The sequence below is a fragment of the Lissotriton helveticus genome, chromosome 3_1 (genome assembly GCF_964261635.1).
Source record: "Lissotriton helveticus chromosome 3_1, aLisHel1.1, whole genome shotgun sequence".
In the NCBI taxonomy this organism is placed as follows: domain Eukaryota; kingdom Metazoa; phylum Chordata; class Amphibia; order Caudata; family Salamandridae; genus Lissotriton; species Lissotriton helveticus.
This window is the reverse complement of record NC_136061.1, coordinates 418745473-418768527: the sequence shown is the minus strand read 5'-3', so window position 1 is coordinate 418768527 and position 23055 is coordinate 418745473. Positions and strand designations below refer to the sequence as shown.

At 43.7% G+C, this 23055-nt stretch overlaps 1 protein-coding gene across 1 annotated transcript in view; it reads right to left on the bottom strand.

Moving 5' to 3' along the window:
• The window catches only part of LOC144824568 (cyclic nucleotide-binding domain-containing protein 2-like), a 487609-nt gene that overhangs the window by 281572 nt on the left and 182982 nt on the right, over positions 1 to 23055 (bottom strand). The window contains exon 6 of the mRNA XM_078683625.1: positions 17628 to 17784. Coding sequence (XP_078539751.1) covers positions 17628 to 17784 — 157 coding nt within the window. The remainder of the gene's footprint in view (positions 1 to 17627; positions 17785 to 23055) is intronic.

The window sequence follows — 23055 nt, the reverse complement described above, 5'->3', positions numbered from 1 at the left end:
ACAAAGAGTTCTATTATGCACTCTAAACTCCCTGGCGCACCTTTGTCTGGCGAAACAAATGTATCAGTAGGTTTTTCTGGCGCCCCGGTTAGAAACCCAGTTTCTAGTCCTATGTCTCTTTCTGTTGGTCCTTGTGAATTCGAAGCACCCCTTATTCTGACAACAGGTTGTGGTGAAAACTTGTTGGGATTGGACCTTTTAAAAAGATTGTATGCGACTTTGTATTGTTCTCCTTCTGGAGTACAACTTACACTAGGTAAGAAAGTGGTTTCTCCAATGTATTTGTCAAGGGACAAACTTCCAACAGAGTTGTCGTTTCTTCCTGATATTCTTTGGGCTACTGGTCCTAATGATGTGGGTCTTTTGGAAATACCACCATATGTTGTAACATTGAAAGCCAATGTTAAAATGCCACGCATTCCCCAATATAAAATTTCTAGTGAAGGTGAAAAAGCTTTGCTAGCGATCATTTACGATCTGATAGAAAAAGATGTAATTGAAGAGACAAGAGGCAACGTTTGCAATAGTCCTGTTCTGCCTGGTTTGAAACGAACTGACCCTTCCCAGCCACCTGTTTACAGATTCGTGATTGATCTTAGAGAGGTGAATAAAATAGTTGGGCCACAATTTCCAGTTGTTCCTGACATTACTGCCCTATTGACTATGATTCCAGCTTCTGCCACCTGGTTCTCGGTGATTGACTTGAAGAATGCTTTCTTCAGCATCCCGATTGCTGAGGAGAGTAGGGATATTTTCGGCTTCAGTTTAGGAGGTCGAAGCTTCCGCTTTAAACGCCCTCCCCAGGGCTACTGTGAAAGTCCATCAATATATAGTCAAGCTTTAAAAACACAGCTTGATACGATTGTTTTACCTGAAGGCGTTACCCTCATTCAGTATGTTGATGATTTGCTCGTTGCTGCGTATACTGAGGAAATCTGTAAAGAAGCCACGTTGTCTTTATTGCGTCATTTGTGTGATTTGCATCACAAAGTATCTCTCTCAAAATTGCAATATTGTCGACAAGAAGTGACCTACTTAGGTCATCTCTTATCGAAGGAGGGAAGGAAACTGACCCCAGAAAGAATTCAGGCAATAGCGAAATTGAGTGTGCCAAGAACACAGAGAGAAGTGCGTGCTTTCTTGGGCATTACATGATATTGCAGGCAATGGATACCAAATTTTTCGTTATTGGCCAAACCTTTGGTGGCATTAACTTGTAAAGATACACCGAACCCCCTTCCATGGTCTGAAGAGTGTCAGAAAAGTTTTTCCGAATTGCGCACAGCATTATGTTCGGCTCCTGTGTTGGGTACCCCCGACTACAGTAAGCCCTTTACATTGTATGTCCATGAGAAAGAGGGTTGTGCATTATCAGTATTGACACAGTTGTTTGGAGACAAGCAGCGTCCATGCGCGTATTTTTCGTCGACTTTGGACCCGGTAGCTAAAGCATTGGCGAGTTGTTTAAGAGCCACAGCAGCAGCAGCTGTTTCTATTCGACAGTCTGCTGGGTTAGGGATGAATAACACGCTAATTGTGATGGTTCCACATGCAGTGGACACGTTATTAAACAGAACCAAGACACAGCACTTAACTAGTGCTCGATTGTCAGGTTGCGAGTTGACATTGTTAGCGAGCCATGTGCATATGAAAAGATGCAACACACTTAACCCAGCTACGTTGTTGCCGATTGTAGAGGAATTAGATGATTCAGAACAGCATGATTGTTTTCTTAGATCAGAAGAAGAAACGAAAGGGAGAATAGACATCCAGGATACTCCCCTTACAAAGTGTGATGGTACATTATGGGTGGATGGTTCATGCTTCAAGCTTCCGAATGGAGATACGACTGCGGCATATGCTGTTACGACTTTGCATACAATTGTTGAAGCTGCACGTATCCCACATAATTCAGCTCAAGCAGCAGAATTGATTGCACTTATGAGAGCATGTGTGTTGTCGAAAGGAATGAAAGTGACCATCTATACCGACAGCCAGTATGCATTTGGTGTGGCTCACAGTTTTGTACGATTGTGGAAAGAACGTGGGTTCCTGACTTCGCATGGAGCTAAGATTCAGCATGGTCAGTTGGTGAATGAGCTTCTTGAGTCACTGACTTTGCCGTTGCAAGTTGCGATTGTGAAATGTAGCGCACACAAGAAGGTGACTGATGATGTTGGTCGTGGAAATGCATTTGCTGACGAAATCACAAAAGAAACTGCAAGGAATGTGATGAGTCGAATGTATGTTGCAGGCCCTGCAAGATGGATTGGTGACGTTGGAATGTGTGAAGACACGATAGAGAGTGTGAAGTCTATTCAAGCTGAAGCTACAGAGAAAGAATTGAGTGTGTGGAGAGAAAGTACGGGTAAAATGGATGCAAATGGTTGCTGGATTGAATTGTCAGAACATCAGAGATGGTTGTTACCCGATGCGTACGTGCTTGCAGTGGTTACAATGGCTCATGGAATGGCTCATATCAGTGTGAAAGGGATTTGCAAGTTGTTGGCTCCAGTATGGCAAAATGCTGGAATTCCTAAGTGTGCAGAGAATGTGGTCAAGAATTGCATGGTGTGTCTGAAATACAATCCTGGTAGGGGAACCCCAACTCCAGCTGGTCATTTTGCACCTCCTACGTATCCGTTCGAGATTTTGCTGCTAGATTTCATCCACATGGAGAGGTGCAACAATTTAAAATACGTACTCGTTGTTGTTTGTGCCTTTTCAAGATGGGTGGAAGCCTACCCCCTAAAGGACAATACTGCCTTATCCACAGCTAAAGCCCTTGTGACAGAGTTCTTCCCCAGATTCGGAATGCCTAGAATGGTCTGGAGTGACAATGGGAGTGAATTTGTGGGTCGTGTGATGAAGAAAGTGTGTGAAGGGCTAGGCATCCAGCAGAAGTTCCACGCTGCAAATCACCCCCAATCAGCTGGATTAGTAGAATGTTACAATGGCACGCTAAAGTTAAAACTAGCCAAAATTCAAGCGAGCTCTGGTCTTAAATGGCCTGACGCTCTACCCTTAGCACTCCTATCAACCAGAATGACTGTGCATTCGCGAGTGGGACTTAGTCCTTACGAGATAGTTTTTGGCCGCCCGGCCAACATATGGGGAGTGCCAAGGCCCACCAAATTCAGTGAAATTGAACACCCTGTTTTGCTTGACTATTTGTACGAATTGACGGCTAAATTGCGTGTTTTACACCAACAGGTCCACAACACTCTGCCTCAAGCCTCTGAAGCTCCAGGTCACCAAATCGATCCAGGATCCTGGGTGCTGATAAAGAACTTTCAACGAACAAAGAACGACCATCCCAGGTGGACCGGCCCACACCTCGTCCTTCTTTCAACAAGATCAGCTGTTCGAGTGGAAGGAAAGAAGCACTGGATCCACGGTGTACATTGCAAAAGGGTGCCCTTGCCCCTGCCGTACGACCGGTGGGTCCAGGAGGGTGTCGCCGACTCAGAGACTGAAACTGTGCCTCGTTTTCTGCCTGTCAGTGATGCACGTATAAAAGGAACAATTGCTGAGAAAGAAAGTGACAATATTTTGCAACCAGCTGTATCACCGTCAATTCGATTGGACACTACAGAACCTGAACTCCTTTTTCAAGACCAAACAGTACCTGGGAGAAAACGTTATAATTTGAGGCCGAGACCTATGGACAAATAAAATAAAATTTCCTTTTTGCTATTTTTGAAAGTGCAGCTCTCCCATCTGAGAAACTTTTTTATTTTTGTTTTTCGAACCACCATCCGGGTTCCGCTGTAGGGTCGCGGTTGCCCAAAGTCTTTGGGGTGCAGCTGAAGACGTTAGGTCGACAGTTCTGGTTGGTCTAAGGGAGTTGCCCTGGACTGACAGAAGCATTCCTTAGCATAGAACACCCAACCATCGCGAGCAGCATATTTAGAGAGGATGGAGTTTTTCGAGATGGAGAGACCTGCCAAGGAAACGAACTTTAAAAGCAGAATATGTAAAATGATGACCAAGAAAAGCTTTTTGATATTATGCATTTTCATGTTATTTAGTGTAATGATATTTTTCATAGGATATGTTTTATTCTCCTTTCGAGCGACATTTGCACCCACTACATCACCCATACCTCCTCCTTCAACTGTTTCCCCACACTCTTTTCAACCCCTTCCTGAACACGAATCAGCTAGGAGATTAGAGTTTATTAATAACTCCTTTGTTCAGCTTTTGCACCAACACCAACTAGTAATGAACACGACTAACTGTTGGGTGTGTGGTCTTATGCCTCACACAACGGATAAAGGTATCCCTTATCTGGTCCTGCCTTTCAGCCACAATGGTTCTGTGTGGGCATACAGAACAATGTTTATCCATGCACATGAAGTCTACCCCCTACGTTCTGTAACAGACAATCCTAAGAATAGTGCTCTAGTTAAGGGTATAGTAGACATGATTAAGGAAGATATTTCCTACGAGACTATCCCTAGAGATGAGACACTAGTATACATAGGATGGAACGTGACCGGATATGGAGCTACTCTGAGTGAGAAACAGCAAGCTAAGAGATCTTCCCCGATTTGGATTGTACCCCATCAGGGTCATCTGTGTCTGCAAGGTACTGGCAAGAATCCCAGAGCTCAGTTAGGGAAGAGTATCTGCACTGAAACGTATGTTTTTGCATCTCAGACTTCCCCTTCGTTTTTAGCAGCTAAGGGTACCTATTTCATCTGCCATGATAGAGCCTATACATGGTTGCCCCCTGACTTTTCGGGCACATGTTTTGTTTCGTTCCTGCTGCCTCCCACCTACACAGCTGCGGCAGATTACCATAAGACAAGGATAGTTAGAGGTGTCTTGAGTGAAGAAGACACTGCAGGACAAGAATTTGGGGACTTCGTAAAGGGTTTTCTGCCGTTCTGGGGACCAATGGTTAACAGCAGGAACATAAGGCAATTGACAAGGGTGGTTGAGTCCACAGTAGTTGAAACTGCCGGTGCCCTTAGTAACTTGACTGCTGAGCTCCCGTCGGACCGTCTTATGACCCATCAGAACAGGGTCGCATTAGATGTCATACTTGCAGACCGAGGTGGGGTATGTAAATTGATCCAATCCAGTTGCTGTGTTTTCATTCCAGATAACGCTCCAACAGTGTACCAGGTCATCTCCAAACTGCATAAGATTTCCGAATCTATTCATGTGGATAAAGGAGATTGGTCGTTAATGGGATGGTTCTGGGAACTGATATCCGCCTGGGGATGGAAAATTCTGATGGTCATTGGGATGGTCTTAGCCATTCTTTTCCTGTTCTGTCTGTGCGTGCAGTGTGCTCCTGCAATATGTGGCCTCTGTGCTACATCATGTGTAAGGAAACCTGTATCAAGAGACAAGCTAAGTACTAGGATGATGTTACAGCAACATCTCAATGACTTTAGGAATATAGACCTGAACTCAGATTAGCATGAAGATAGGTTAATTGCCTATGTAAGGGCAAAAGGAGGGTTTGAGGTTCTGAAAATTCTGGACTCGTGTAAAAAAAACTTTGTCGTAGCATGACGATTTTTATATCAAAAGACCGAGAATGGCTAGTACACTATGTACAAGCATTTTCGTCATATTCCAGTAACGATTTCACCTCGAAATCGTCATTTTCGTCCTGAACCCCTGGCTTCCATTTTGTGCACGGCAGCCATTTTGTGAGTTGCCCTCACATAGGCTTATAATACAGCTAAATTCAATTCTAAAGGACACGTACAACTTAATTGACTTCTCTCTGACCTGGGCAAGCTGAAACCATTGCCCCAGGCCGAACCTGCCCGACCAGTTCCTTTCCCAGTGGCCGAGCTAGATAGCATCAAGGCACAACATGCCATAAACCTTTTTCATCGCACACACACCCTGCCTAATCTTGCTCACACCTGTCCCTGTTTCTTACATATGACTTGCTTTACGAGGAGGAGGTGCCCGTTTTTATTGGGGGTACACCGATATCTGATGGAAATGTTGGGCCTTGCCTGGTAATTTATTGTGGGCTGGACGAACTGAAATGTGGGCTTGTCATCATGACTCTGCTTTTTCTTTGTAGTGAAAATATGTGAATGGTCTACTGTAAATCTAAGAATGTTTGCCTGAAGCATAATATTTTGTATAAAAAGAGAAGCCTGGCTTGGTAAGATTGAGCAGTCTCTTGAGAATATACACACCATGCTGTTGTACTTCTAGGACGCCTGTTACTTGGTTGCAGCCAATACATTCGATCTTTGACTTCACCTAGAAGACTCTGAGTTTCTGTGTCTGACTCAGGAAAGTACTCGAGGTCTTAGGGTGTACCCTGACACCGCTGGGTTACCGGTTCGGTACCGGTTCTGAAAAACCCAGTACCTCAGCAGCTCAAGATTTCACTAGTAAGTGTAAAAACCCACTGCCAAGTAGGATGGTTTCATGACCAGGACTCGTTTATGTAGCGAGCGAACCTCCGTTGTAATATTCCCTGATATATCACATAGCGCGTAACGATAGCCAAGGTTACCGCTCCCCCTTAAGCACGTAACTAAAAAGAGGGGCCCGTGTACCATGCTAGTTCAGAGAGGGATACAATCTTTTTGACCGCCATGTCCTCGCCTGTACGTTACCTACTAGATGGGCCTTGCAAAAAACCTTCACTAATACAACCATTACCGGCATGCCGGGCCCCATACATCGGGTAACTTACACTGACAATGGGCAATGCAAGCCCCACCTCCCCCCGTCCCTGGGGTGGGTATATGAGACACATACCCTCTGGGTAAGCTTGAAACAACGAGTGTGAGCGATGGCGTTTTAGCATTAAACACAGACACGCCCATCACGAGTTCGATGATCGGACCATTCTATTATGTTCTATTAACCCATGAGAGAACATTGTTAGTTTAGAAGCCAGAGAGCATGAACATAGGGTGACCAATCGCCCTTAGTTACAAGCATACATTGATTACTCTAACAATTACATGACATGGTCTTTTAACTATGGTTTCCTCCCGTGATCAGCCAGAGGTTGGATGACCTGATGCTTATCCCACCGGATACTGTTGTTGTTTATGTACTACACTTTTTAGGTGAGTTAAGATACCTCATCGTCAACATGATTACTGCTGCAGTTGTTTTAATCCGCGCCAGGATACTATTTTTTTAGTAACAGAGCGCGCTACAAAAGCCTATAATAATAATAATAATAACTTTTATCACCCATTTTGTCCACAGGAGCATGACCACAATGTTGCTTACTGAGGAACTGCATGAACTAAAGTGCATTGGTTTTAATTTACATGCTAGTAGCACGCACTCTAGCATGCCACAAGGAATATACAGAGTCACCTGATGTTGTATTTTACACCTGTTGTGATATGCTTCTTTCTCTCCCTACCAGGTAGTTGCAGCTCAACTCAAGTATAATGCAGGAAATAAACCCTTTTTTCTGTTATTTAATACACTAGACTGTACACTTGACATTTGACACTAGTGAGATTTATTTAACGTAGACAGTCAATACTTTAGATAACTTCTTTATTTCTTGGTCCTGAAGAATCGCAAGTTAATACATGCAAGCGAGAAACATGTTGACCGATTATAGCACATACTGATTTAGGATTCGTAATTGGAAGCATTATATTCCAGCGAGTACCTTTCAGTCTAACTTTTAACTAGAGCAGGGGACCCCCAGAATAAATTCTCCCAGCTTTATTTTAACCCACAACAACACGTCTACGCTCACCAGGCCCCACACCCGCACTTCATCTAAACAGCAGTTGGATAAAAGATCTCCGCCAAAGAGCCCCTCTTTGAGGTGTCGCCCGTTGGGTATTGCACCGCCGACCCAACGAGGAGCAGCCCAGATGATGAAGCATGACACCTGAAAGGGTGTGTGAGGGCATTATATCCAACAAAACGGATGCCCTACTGTAGGACTTCTTGAGACCTACAACATCCAACACACTACAGTGACTCGTACCTTTCTAACACTTTAGGAACAGCTCAGCATTCTTTGTTTTCACTCACGAATTGAGGGCACCCGCTGAGGCTGGACCTACCACTCATTAGGAATGGTGATTGCCCTTACCAATATACCTCTCGCTTTGTTGTAAAATATTGTATTGTAGGAGACCAGGTCTCCGGTCGGGGACGGTGTCTTGATACCACGATGGAAGGCTTCAGAATGCCCAGGGCATCATTGCGGGGTGAGCTCCCACTCTGCCTTTCTTGAGCCAATCAATTGAATGTCTGAAAAGGAAGAAATAATTTAATGGTGGAAACGTCTGGAGGTAAATGAAGGTTTATTTCAAGCTTGATAGAAAACAGGAGTTGAGTGCATCCTTCGTTTTTGAAGTACGATCTACCAACTGTTAGTGGTAATTGTGGTTCAAAGAGGAGTTGGAGTGCTCGAGAAGGTTAAATAATAATACGTTATACAAATTTTGATATAGAAAGGAACAGAGCACATGCTAGAAGCATAATGTGCGCGTGTAATGCAGTGGCAGAAGGCTGTGTGCATGTAGACTTAGTAAAGAGCTCACTACAATGCCCTAAAAGCCAACGCCACCTGTCTGTAGGGCAGCGCTGCCCGCTGGCTCAGGCCTACAGTATGATCCAGCAGGTCCATAAAATGAGACAGATGTGACTGAATGAGGTCAAAGATCACATCATTATGCACGGCAACATTGCTTTTTCGCACGTGCCCACTCAGGGTGATGCAACCCACCCCTCCCGCAGCACCGCGCTCAAAAGGTGTCTGTAGGGTAGTGCTGCCCGCTGGCCAAGGACTACAGTAAGGTCCACCAGGTCTTTAAAAGGAGACAGAGATGAGACTGAATCAGGTCAGAGATCACATCATTATGCACGGCAAACATCGCTTGCTCGCAGCTGCACAGCCAGGGTGATGCACCCCACACCTGCCGCCGCACCGCACTCAATTAAAGGCCCTGTGCACCCAGGCCGCTCTGCTTACCTGCTGCCATTGTTGTGTGAGCAAACACTACGGGCAGCAGTGCTCACAATTCAGATGGAGTGTTGATTGCAGGATGGTGTACACCTCATGGATCCCTTTCGAAGACGACGGGCAGTAGGGCTCACAATTTAGAGCCCGTGTGTATTGCCAGGATGGTGTACACCTCCTGGATCCCTTTTTTTAATTGCTCATTGTGATATGCAAGGTGGATGCGGCCATATCATCTGAGGCAGTGTGGAAGAAGAGGGACGTGTGGCATCGTGGTTATCCTATTTATACGTACGCAAAGTGGGCTTGGCTTGCGTACGCCAGGCCAGCGTAGAGGTGTGAATAATTATTCCTTTGACCTGGGCTTTGTTCAGTTCCTACCTGGCAGGAAGTGTACTTATGTGTGTTACTTTTGTAGTTTTGACCTCGCAGAGTGTGCAATTTACATTAGTGTAGCATGTGTCGGAAGGGCGGCAACTATTGCTTATGAGATGGTGTTTGAAAAGATTGAATGGTGAACATCACATGTCGTTGTCACGGTTGTGGATATGCTCAGACACGTATGTCAATGGTGTGCGGTATTATTAAAAGTGTTGCTATCGCGAAGCTTACACATGTGAATGTGGTCGGATGGAGGGAGGATCAGCAGTGAGGCTACGTCATACACAGTGATAACACTCATTACAGTCAAATATGAATGTGAAAGTCTCACATATAACACACAAGTATATGGGTAAAGCCTGTCAACAGAGCGTACAGAAAAATAAATCTACACATTGCTGTTTACTGTTTGTCACGTGTGATCTAGGAAGTGCACTCTGCTCGTGGCTCCTGATACTTCTTAGAGCCATGAATACCCAGGTCGAAAGGAAGCACAATAATCTGCACACACACACACACACAGCAGGAGCATCGTGTAACACATATTTGTTTTTTGATGTATCGTTTGAGATGCATGGCGATCACAAGTGGAAGGCTAATGTACAGACCATGAATATTGATCAAGATGATTGTTGCATGTTGTGTGTAGTATAAGATATGTGCACACAGCAAAAAAACTTTTCAAGCTCTCTAAGCAGAAGAGGTGTCTCTCATCAAACGCTGTAGATAGAATAAGTAAAATGGGTGGGGTTGTCTAACTGTTACAATGGGAAATGTTATGAAGCAATCAAATGCTTTTTTTAAGGTCACATGGGAATCGCGCACCGAGCACGCAAGGAGGCCGCACCCGACGCGATTTTGACAAAATATATTTATCATAATATAAGTTTATTACAGTTAGAAATATATAAATGTCTAAAACATTTTATATTATTGCTTGTTCTTATGTACTGTTTAAAGTTATTTAGATATTCTTTTGAGACAAAAGAAAACGAGGGAATATCATACCTGGTGCAACACTATATGTCTGTGATGTAACACAGGGCCTGGCAGCGTGTACTTGTTGCACACACAACGCACAGCGGGCGCGACCCCATACGTACATGACGTAACGTGTGGCCTGGTATTGTGTACCCGTCGGATACCAAAGTAGCAGCTGGGGTGACTTTAAGCGTATATGATGTTACGCGGAATGCGGTGCCACGAAGTCGTTGGATACGAAATGCGCATCATTTACGAGATTACAACATGGCGGATAGGATTCGCGTCGTGATGGAGCTTGGTACGCTACCGGTATGGGAGTATTTCTTTGGGAAGATATAAATCATTACATAATTTTTAGAGTTCCAAAATATGAAAAAAATATTTGAAAAATTATAGGTTTTAGAAACATTAAAATATGAAATTAACATTTAAAAATCCTTTAAAATTCACTGAAAAAAAACATAGATTTCAGGCATGTAATAGTTAGGAATTAGCATTTAAAAAACCTTAGAAATTCACCCAAAAAAACATAGGTTTCAGGGACGTTATAGTTAGTTGGACATTTGACTCATATAAAACCAGAGAAATTCGCCTGTTATAGTTAGTTGAGCTAACTATAACTCGCACGCCCGCAATGCACTGCTAATGATGTCACATATTACATCACTGATGACATCACTGATGGCATCTCAAATGACATCACTGATGACATCATCCACGTGACAATCTGATGCACATACTGATGCTCTAATATAAACTTTGAAACACCCATTCTAAAATGCTGACTGCTATTTTTGAAACCGTACACAGAAGAATGCCATATACTACATAGCACTCAATATTTCCTAGGTCTACACACACATCCAGACACTTATACTTGTAGTTACTCATCAATACAGGACTACAATATGCACTCATACATCTATACATGCAGTCACATTCTGCCACTCATCCATAGAGTTACTCACGGGAAACATCCTTTACAACGCAACTTTTACCACGCAGTGCCTTTACGACGCAACTTTTACAACGCAAACCATTACAACGCATTGCGCTGGGGGGCGCTCTAGGATAGGGAATAAGTTTAATTTACTGTCCAACACCTTCCCTAGTGTCCACGGGGAGTGGAGTTGGAATAGTAAATTAAGCTATTCACTATCCAGCACCCCAAAGCGCTATGCGTTGTAAAGGTATGCGATGTAAAAACCGTGTTGTAAAGGCATGCGATGTAAAAGCATGCATTGTAATATCATACATCCGTTACTCACACACCTAGTCAGTAAAGCAAAGAATCAATCACATACCCATGTAGTTATGTATACAGTTATACACACCAACTTCGTTATTTTTAGACATACCACATAACTTATTTATACAGATACTAACACATATTTACTGTCTTATATAATCACTGATAGAAGCAGACATTTATTTATACACGCACTCTTTAAATAACTTAGTCTCACGTATACTCATTTATATACTCCAACACTCACATATAGTGCCTTAAAACATATGTAGTTAGTCACAGATATACCACTGAGACATTCATTCACTCACTCAGCAACACACCTATACACATACTACCTCACCCATACAGTCCTTCCCAGATGCACTTTTTAATCCATACAACCACTGAATCATCTATATACAGACTCATACACTCCCCAATGCACCCACCCACACAGACACTCAGGGACCCATACAGATACTCAGACAACAAATCAATAACCTATATAGACACTCATGTAGCTATTCAGCAATCCATACAGTTGCTTGCACACCAACAGAAAGACTAATACAGACTTTTACACAGTTTAGTTACTAACCCATGCATTCAGTAAGACATGTTCAATCACTCACTTATACAGTCAGTCACGCACATTTGAAATAATTCCTTTAGGCACTTGTAAATGCATTCATTCTTTAATACACCATGGCTTATATATATATATATAAAACATATTTAACCTTTACAGTAACACACATACACTGGATGATGTCATGAGTGATGTCATGAGTGATGTCACTGACCATGTTATGAGTGATGTAAGATGTGACATCATAGACAATCATAGCAGCTAGTTTTTAACCATACCAGAAGGACCCTAAACCAAAGGGAAACTGGAGTCCATTTAGGTATCTTACTACAATTACATTTAGACTGTGTCAGTGAAAATATCAAATGTGCTCCCTGAAATACAGTTGAGCCCAGCCTGGTTTATAAGGACCAGGATGAGACCCGATGATGAAGGTCAGTATCCCAGACCTCATGGTCAGGCATACTGCTCTCCCCTTACTCCCCTCCCATCATTGCGCCGCTGCCCGCCAGCACCTCTCTGCTGATAGATAGGTGTTCAAGGCCCTCCACCACCCGCAGGCTCCTGCCTGCGCCTCATCCCTGGTGGTCCATTGGGAGAGCCTTACTTTTCTGACGGTCCGCTGTGCCAGCCGTTTTGTCTGTCTGTGCCTCGTTTGTGCAGTTTGTGACTTGTTTGTGCATGTTTGTCTCCTTGTGCTTTTTTCTGCCTGTTTGACTCCTTGTGCCTTTTCTGCCTGTTTGTCTTCTTGTGCCTTTTTGTGCCAATTGTTCTCTTTGTGCCTCTTTCCACTATTTGTTCACTGTTTGCCATTTTCGCTCCCTTGCCGCTGCTGCAGCCCCTGCGGCCCCTCCCCTTCTGCCAGTTCCCGCCTCCCAGCTGCACTCCCTCCCCCACACCCTACTTAATGGCGGCTGCGCCGCTAGTGTGACAAAGGCAAGCCTGTTTGCGCCCAGTCCGCAACCCAACAGCAACCAGCGTCAGGGACTCTGGTCCTCTGACCACCCACCACTACGACACAACTGCCCTCCAAGCACTCAAACCAGGAAGAAACACCATCTGTCGACGCTGAACACCACCCATGGCCAGGACCCGCCACTGCCGCCACACGCTTACCCACCTCCAGACCCCCACGGCTACCGTTCACCCACCGGAAACCATCGCACACAAACCCCTTAACTGCATACTCCTCAACCCAAACCCCCTGCACAGACACGCAGTAGAAATCTAGGAGCTCCTCGACACCCTGTCGCCCGACGTAATTTTCATCACAGAGACCAGGACCAATGCCAGCTCCGCACTCAACATCGCAACCACCATCCCCGATGGATACAAGATCCAGAGGGAGGACCGCCTCAACCACCCTGGAATAGATCTCGCCGTCGTACACAAAAGATCCCTCCGACTCACTACAGCCAGCACAAACGACTCCTCGTCCCCCATGGAACACCTCTACTACACATCCAGATTCAGACCAATCCAGACCCCCACCCATCACAACCAACTCCAACTCTGCAGCCAACAAACTCCACAGATGGATAACCAAATGCGTAAACGCGCTCGCCCCCCTCCGGAACTACGTCAGACTAGGCCCTACGAAAGCCACCTGATTCACCACCGACCTCCAAGGATCCAGACACATATGCAGACATCTTGAGTAAGCATGGAGAAACAGTAAAACCCCAGATGCACACACCACCTACAAAACCACCATGGCAGAATACCACCAACGCATCAGATCCACAAAGAGGAACTTCAACTAGGACAGAATCCTCTCCAACTCCCACAACTCGAAGGAGCTCTTCAGCATCATACAAGAACTCACCAAACCCCCCAGCATAACCTCAGATCCCCCTCCCAAGACCTCCGCAACATGCTCGGCTACTACTTCCATTACAAGATCAAGTCCCTCTACGACAACTTCAACAAACGGAAACAAGGCACACACTACACCTTTCTCCAGGAATGCCAGCCAGCCTACCATCACTGCCTGTATCCCTGTCACCACAGAAGACACCGCCAAGACCATGAAGAGCATACTCTAAGGTGCCCCCACTGAACCCTGCCCGCCACACATCTTCCACAGAGTCACCACCATCATAGCACCCAAACTATGACGTACCATCAACTCCACCTTCAAAAGCGGCACATTCCCTGATGACCTAAAATGCGCATAAGTCGAGAAGCCCGGCGCAGACCCGACGGACCTCAAGAACTAGTGACCCCTCCTTCCCTTCGCAGCTAAGGTCACTGAGAAGATCGGCAACATTCAGCTCACAAACTTCATAGAAGCTAACTCGATCCTCGACGACATCCACACTCTCCTCGACCAGGGCCACACAGCGGCCCTCATCCTACTAGACCTCTCCGCATCTTTTGACACCGAGTCCCACCACACACTCACCCCCAGACTCCACAATGCCAGCATACAGGTAACTGCCCTAGACTGGATCTGCTCCTTTCTCACCGGCCGAACCCAAGGAATCAGACTCCCACCTTATCCCTCCGAAACCACAGAGACCAGCTGCGGAGTACCCCAAGAACCATCGCATAGCCCCACGCTCTTCAACATCTGCATGGCCCTCCTTGCCACCATCGTCAGAAAGCATGGACTCAGCATAGTATCCTACGAAGACGACACCCAACTTATCCTCTCCCTCACCAAGGAACACCACATCACTAGACGCAGCTTGAAATGTTTGTTATGTTATGTTAGTCCAACTTGTATAGCGCAACAGCTGCCTCAGCAAAGAGGCATGCCGGCGCTTACTACAGGCAGACTGAAAACGAGACCCTAAACCACAGGGAAGAGATGAGTTTTTATTGCCTTCCTAAACATCAGGTAGTTCTCCAGGCTGCGATGTGAAGGGGGAGGGTGTTCCAAAGCTTGGCCGCTAGACAGGGGAAAGATCGTCCCCCGGCACGTAAACGTTTTACCAAGCATGACCCCATAGAGCGCAGATGGGTGTGTATGGTATCAATACATTGGTCAGAATAGAAGGAGAAGAGAGTTTCAAGATTTTAAAGGCCAGGCAGAGAGCTTTAAATTCTATGCGCTTGGCCACAGGCAGCCACTGTAATCGCTGGATTACACCCAAAATGGGGCGCCTTCTCTGGAGTGCTAAAAGAGCTCTGGCAGCCGCATTTTGGACCCCTTGTGAGCGTATGACCTCAGCTTTATTCACCCCCAAAAAAGCTAATTGGCATAGTCAAGCCTTGAAAATATAGCCGCATGGACTATCAATTGTCTAGTGGACGGGTCAAAGTAACCCAAAAGGGGTTTCAATCCCCGTAGCAGACCGAAACACGTGCCTGCTATTTTCTTGGTGTGTTCCTGAAAACTGAGGGTTGGAGCCATCCATACCCCTATGTTTTTCACCACCAACTTAGGGGTGGGTGTGCTCCCAGGGGGGTTGGGCCACTAGTTCTTACTCCAAAGTTTGATGTTTTTACCCACCAACAACACCTCTGATTTATTAGCATTGAGCTGGAGGCAGTTAGCGGTCATCCACTCCGTGACCGCCACCAGCCCGCTCCTAAATTTAGGGGCATTCTGCATAGAATCGTCGGAGAGAACAACCACTAACTGCGTGTCGTAAGAGACAATGGAGAGACCCCTGTTCCTGGCTATCACTGCCGGAGGTTGTACGTACAAGTTATAAAGTACAGGACTCAGGGCAGAGCCCTGTGGCACACCCTGGCTGATAGACTGGACATGGGAAAGAAAAGTCGGAGCAGACACCTGAAAAGTTCTTTCAGACAGGAAAGATCTAAACCATTCCAAGGCAGAACCACAGATTCCTGCCTCCTCCAGACGATTTAGAAGGCTCTAGTGGGATACAGTGTCGAAATGAATGAAATATGTTGCATCCTGGATAAGCAGCAGTTGCCTGAAGCTCAGCTTGGAGAAAACAGAAGTCCTTGTCCTCGGATATGACCCCTCCGCATGGAGCAACACCTGTTGGCCCACCAGCCTCGGCAACCCCCACACCCACACACCTCGCCAGCAACCGCAGCATCTTACTTAACTTCTCCCTCACCATGACCCGACAGATCAAAGCAGTCTCCTTACGTGCTTCAACATCCTCAAATGGATCTCCCTGAATCCAAAAAGGCCGTCAGCCACGCACTTATAACCAGCAGACTGGATTATGAAACACCCGCTATGCCGGGATCATCAAAGCTCTACTCCGCAAACTCCAGACCATCCAGAACACCACTGCCAGACTCGTCCTCTGCAGCCCACAGCATGACCACATAACCCAGCACCTACGAGATCTCCATTGGCTCCCTGTTGAAAAGAGAGCGGCGTTCAAGCTGCTCACTCACGCCTACAAATCCCTCCACAACAACGGACCCCTATTCCTCAATGAAAGAGTATCCTTCTACGCACCCAAGAGAAGCCTCTGTTTTGCCGACCTCGCCTTGGCTGACACCCCACACATCCGCAGAGCCAGAACGGGAGAAAGAGCCTACATCGCGGCCAAGACCTGGAACGAACTCCCCCTCAGCATCAGATGATCCCCCACTCTGCAAGCTTTCAGGAAGAGCCTCAAGAACTGGCCCTTTTTTTTTGTAGAGTTTTATATAGCGCAAACTAGACCCGAACCGAATCAGGTATCAGAGTGCTTTACATAGCACCAGTTACGTTACATGAGGACACACTTTCATTTTTAGGCACGGGGAGATTAAGTGATTTGCCCAGAATCACAGGAGGTTTTTGGCGTCGTTACCGAGACTCGAAACCAGATCCCCAGGTCCGAGGTAGAGGGCCTTAGCCGTTAGGCCAACCCCTCTCCCCTTTGGATGAGACGGAGCTGCATGAAATCTCCCCCTCCTCCCAGCACCTTGAGACCCTCACGGGTGAGTAGCGTGCTTCACAAATCCCGATTGACTGATTGATGAAGCATGACACCAATAGGATGTGTGAGGGGCACAAAAAAAAACTTTGGGGTGTTATGTGAGGGACTCCTGAACCAGGCTCGACATTCAATACTCTTGTATGGGTCAAAGGGTACAGGATATGTTTTTGTGAGAGCACTCACTACTCATGCCTCACATGCAGTTGACTCTTCAACTGCTCTCATGGGACCACCCAGACCTCTGCGGAAAGCTTCCAATTTTGCTATCGCTCAGTCAGCCAATTGTAAAACCCTTAATATTTCTTTGTATCAGTCCACAGCACTAAACTAGACACATATCTATGCGCAAGTTACCAATGAGCGATTATGATGACATTCAACATCTTGAGGGTATTTCTGAGAACACTAAAGTCACAAATATCCACTTTTGTGATTTTCATTACACTTTTATTACTCAGTTACGAATGAGTTATTTTCATGCACTAGTCTAGTATCAACCCTTGCAGCACTCCCTGCACGTTATACTTAGTACTATACCTCTTCACAGCACAAAGTCATACAGTTTAAAAGTCTTTCAGGTAGTGTAGTGGTTTGCACTGTCAATAGTAAATATTATTTTAGGCACCAACATGTACTCACCCCAAATGCAACACCTCTTCTCAGGATGATGGGCTCACTATCAATGAAGGCGCTGCTTCCATCCTTGTCTTTGGTGATAGCAACTGATCCAGAGTATATAAAGTAGAAGCTGTAGCCTGGATCGCCAAGCCTTAAAATCACCCTGCGGCGTCCAAACCTAAAGAACAACACTGCTTCTCATTAATGTGTTTCTTTACAAATTGTGGATTTGTTCTCTCCGAAGTAAACAAAACACATTTTTATTTCAATTCAGCCATTTTCTTTAGACTTCATAGATACTTTTAATATTTGTCAGCGCTCCCTTTCAGTTTCTTTAGCCAACCACCATAAGAATTATTACCTCGGAAAATTGTACAGCTTTCACTTTGTATAAAGAAGTTGAACGATTGATTAATTGAATGATTTGTGCACTTCTAGATCACCCTGTAAGCTTGTGGCTGAAACGTGCATAAATAGGAAGGAGGGATCAGTAGTTGATATGCTAAACATTCACATTGTAATTATCAAAAGCAATACAAACAATGGGAGAGGTAACTATTTTGCAGTGCTCCTAGAAATAGGGGTCCTGATAGGAGACTGGTGGAGCAGCTCACAACCTACATTAGAAAATAAACAGTTAACTTCAAGGCTATTGGATATCCATCGCGATTACTTCGCAAGTCAATGAAAAGGGCATGGTATTATAATCGCGAAGCCCTATTGACTGTTAAGAATCGCCAAAGTAAAACCAATATTGTGTGTGTGTCCACTTTTGGCACACACTCAAATGCTATAAAGAAAATAGTAACTAAGAACTGGAATTTACTTAATTCTATTCCAGAATTCACACAAAAACCAATGTTTGCCTTCAAAAGGGGTACAAACATTCAGGACAGACTCGTACTTGCCTATGAAGATCCATCTGTAAAAAACACAGTTGAAAATATGATACAATTAGCACCGATTGTAGGCCATTATAAATGTAATGGCTGTACAGCCTGCAGTACAACCATGATAGTCAAGACCTGTGAGATTTACGGGATAAAATTCATGGCCAAAACCTTTTCAAATTGTAACACCACGAATGTTATTTATTGCATCCAGTGCCCTTGCCGATTATATTATATCGGTAAAACTATCCAACCAATCAAAAAGCGGATCTTACAACACCAATCTCGTATCCGCTGTAAAAAAGAAAATGCCCCCTTGGTAGAACATTATCTACGTCTGGGTCATAAAGAAACAGAAATGACATGGTGGGTCTTGGAAGTCATCAAGTCCAACAAAAGACAAAACAACTTGGACAAAACTCTCTCCTTTAGGGAGGGTAAATTAATCTGCTTGACAGATACAGTCAATCATGGTCTAAATTCCTCTACAGAATGGCATGCATTAGCATGCCTGACATGACCTTTGTTCTATCAAATAGAGTTGATGACTGTAAATGCTTGATTATACAATAATTGGATTGTGACTATGTATGATACTAGCATGTAACATTTGGACTGTGATCATATATTTCATATATCTCAATGTGTTGATACCATCTATGTAAATCAATTGTTTAGAGCCTTACATTTTGGTAAATCACAATAATATAGGTTTTCAGCTGAATATATAGCTGTTGCCTAAAGTTTGAAATGTATTTTTGATCTTTGTAAACAATTAGTAGTTTATTTGTGTATTCAAATTATGCTTATACTGTGTTGATGACACTAACATTCGAAACATGTATGTCATATTCACCTCTTTGTCTGTTGAGATCACAACGGGGTACTACATATATTTTTTGATTATTGTTCGCTAGCACCACATTAAGTTTTGCTAGACTGTGGAACTCTTGCTATGAGAATTTTGGAATATTCGACTCTATATTCCTTCCACTTGTGAGTCATTGAACATACAAACAGATGTAAGTCATAAACAGAATGGATGACGATGTATATTAACATTTACCAACTGTCTTGCGCTTATAATATCCAAAATCAGATGGAAATTTTAGCATTCCCTAAAAATCTTTTCTAGAATAATAGGACCTGTTAGTTAGTAGTCTTACATTTAGATTTCACAGCTCCATTGGAAACGCTATTTTACCCTTCCAAGATGGCGCCCATAAAATCTTATAGGTCCTCTTTCAATCTCCAAACAACTAACATAAGCACGCTTGAACGCGCTGCTGTCCGTTCCCGAACTTCGTGTAGAGTTGCGGCACGTTTAAGACATTTTTCCAGGTAACTACTATTCCAGCTCTGGTGGTTTTTTAAAAACTAGCTCCACATAAAATTTGTACAGCAACCTTGCGATTATCTTTTTTTAGATCGGGTCAAGACGACTATTTCATTCACTGTGATTTTCGTATGCTACGCTACAACAAGGTAACTTAATTGTGCCATACACTACTAGCTCAACCCATCGTTTTTTCAAGTCAAGGTTATTGTTTTTAGATTTTTGATATGATTTTACATAATCTTACAGATTGCTCGACAAAAATTTCAAACGACTCGTTTTCTGGGGGATTGTGATACGCTGTGGATTTTTACACTACAAGGTGACTCGGATTTACACGAGGTAATTAGGTATTATAACCAACATTTGTGAGCTTGTCTCTTGGGCTCATGTCTAAATATCTAAAGTCGCTATATATAATTACAGAACCACTGACGCTGCCTGCCCTCGCTTACCAAGCCCTTCGTTTTCATGACAGAGGACGGCCGCCTAAGGTATGACAGAGACATTATGTCTCCTTTGTCATTATTTAATTAATTCAAAATCGGTCCCTAAAACAGGCTTTACCTTATTTTTCTACCTAGAAACTCACATTCAAAATAAAATCCTTTTGTACCAGTGATCAGTCTGCCAATCCAGTGGTCAACATATAAAGGTATTTTCCATGAAACTTATGGTCATTTTATTCAGATGCTCGATTATCTTGAGCAGATTTCCGGATGATATCACTAAAAAATTAACAAATTGTATATAGTGATGGGAAAACATCCTTTACAACGCAACTTTTACCACGCAGTGCTTTTACATCGCAACTTTTACAACGCAAACCATTACAACGCATTGCGCTGGGGGGCGCTCTAGGATAGGTAATAGATTTAATTTACTATCCAACACCTTCCCTACTATGCACCGGGACTGGATTTGGAATAGTAAATTAAACTATTCACTATCCAACACCCAAAAGTGCTATGCGTTGTAATGGTATGCGTTGTAAAAACTGCGATGTAAAAGCATGCGTGGTAAAAGCATGCGTTGTAATGTCATACATCCATAGTAATGTAATCACTTCTGTGTATACTTGGGATACATCACTCATAGGACCCTTAGTATAAAGATAATATGGCACTCATAGGTCCTAATTAAAAAGCATATATTTACCGGTTTTGTCAAAAAGAGCATTTATGTTAAGTAAGACAACATTGAAGTCTCTATGAATTGAATAAATAAATGTACTGTTGAGTCTAATGTTTTTTTGTTTGTTGTGTTAGTATTAGGTGTATTATGTGAAATGATAATTCTAAGATTTGATTCAACTGTAATTGTAAATATTTTTGTTTCATTTTATAATAGGGCTTTACAAATATTAATTGATCAGTCCTGAAGATGGTCTGAAAGAAACATCCATAGGAGACCGAAACGTCGACCTTCACCCTTATCCTACGATAGTTAATAATATTTAAAAATAGGATAGGTGTGTTCAGGTTTTACAGAGGAGAAAATTGAGATCGTATGGTTCTTCCTGTATTCCTGTCTATATATTTGTTTTTTAAATCCCTTTTGACTTACTTTTTGATAAAATTCAATATTTGCATATGCACCTAGTGTTATTGTTGTTTTTGTTTATTGTTTTTGGTTTAATGTCTTTATGTGTCAAACATTCATTGATGATCGAATACATATGATTGACTAAACTAATTCTCATTAGGACCATTGAATCGTCCTTATCAAAAATTTGATTTAAATATTGAAATATTTTTGAAACAAACTCCCTTGGAGGCACTTTCTACCCCTTATTGAAAATGTGCAACAGCTTCACAGCAGACCTCATAGTGAAACTGACTGATGCAAATTTAAGAATGCCTGGGCAACACCAGAACAGCCACAGATGTACAAGCCATGCTGTCTCGACCTATCGAAAATGAGGTCTAAACCCGCCTTCAGGCAGTATATCCATTTTAACTATCTTAAGAAGGGGCTAAAGGTTTAGCGGGCCAAGGGGACTAGTTCAGCAGTATACCCATAAACTGCAACTGGATTAGCCCAACACGCTATATATACTTGGGGAAATGCAAAAATGTGTTAGTTTAGGAGAGATGCACGTGTCCATACTCATCTCATTGGACCTGAAACCTGAGGACTACGTCAAAATTCGGTCCAGGAGTGATTTGCTTTTCAGTGCTCCTTTGTGCAGGAGTTGAGCAGATTTGCCACTGCATTCACTGCACTAGACATGGCCCAGCATTCATTCTACAAAAATCTTCAATGAGGACCATTTGCAACAGGCTGCACATGGCAAAGGATGCTTTGTCAGCCGTACCTTCCTGCAAGACTGCCAGGACATTGAATCCCAGATGTCGTGTAGAATGGGATCAGAACCACTTTGCAATGTTCCTCCCCTCCACAGCTCATGGGGCCCGAGGATGTTTCAGAGGGTACACTAGAAGAGGTGATGTCTACCAGCTGGAAACTTCTAGTGAACATTATTTCCTTTTAACTGGTAAAACTGGGAGCAGGATGAGAGAACTTTGTCTCAAGTGGAGTGGATTAACTTTAGACTCCTAGGTCTTCCAGACAGACCAGGGTTTTCTTTTTTTTATTGATCATCAGGACCAAGCCATAATGTGTAAATTCATAATAAGTATATAGCATACCATAACATACAGTTCATTTGCCTCTCACAATTATATTTTTACATTTCAAAATTAATTTGTCTTAAAAAGAGAAAGCAGGAAAATAATACTTTTATACATTCCCCTCTTCCTTGTTACCCCTCTCTAAAAGGGACCCAAATTCCCTGGACTTTCTTAAGGGCACCTCTCCTTTGGGCATATAGTTTCTCGAATTTACTAACCCAGTTCGTTTTCGATATCCAACTTTCATATGGCGGTGAAGCCAATGATTTCAGCCTTTGCAAAATTAATGATTTAGCTACTAGTGACCCAATGTAAAAGAACTGTTGTTGTCGTAGCTGTAAAGAACAATTTGAGGGCAAGATCCCAAATAATTCCCCTTGCAACTCTAGTTCGATTCGAACTTGTAACTTTTCACTTTAAAAAGCCATAATCATACTCCAAAAAGTAAACAATTTAGGCCAACAAAAATTATATGCGCACAATCCCCTAGAAAGTACCCACATCCAAAACAACTGGCAGGGGGGCACGCCGGCACGGCCTAAGAGGGAATGGAGTAGGACATGTTTTGCCTACATCCCGACTCCCCGGGT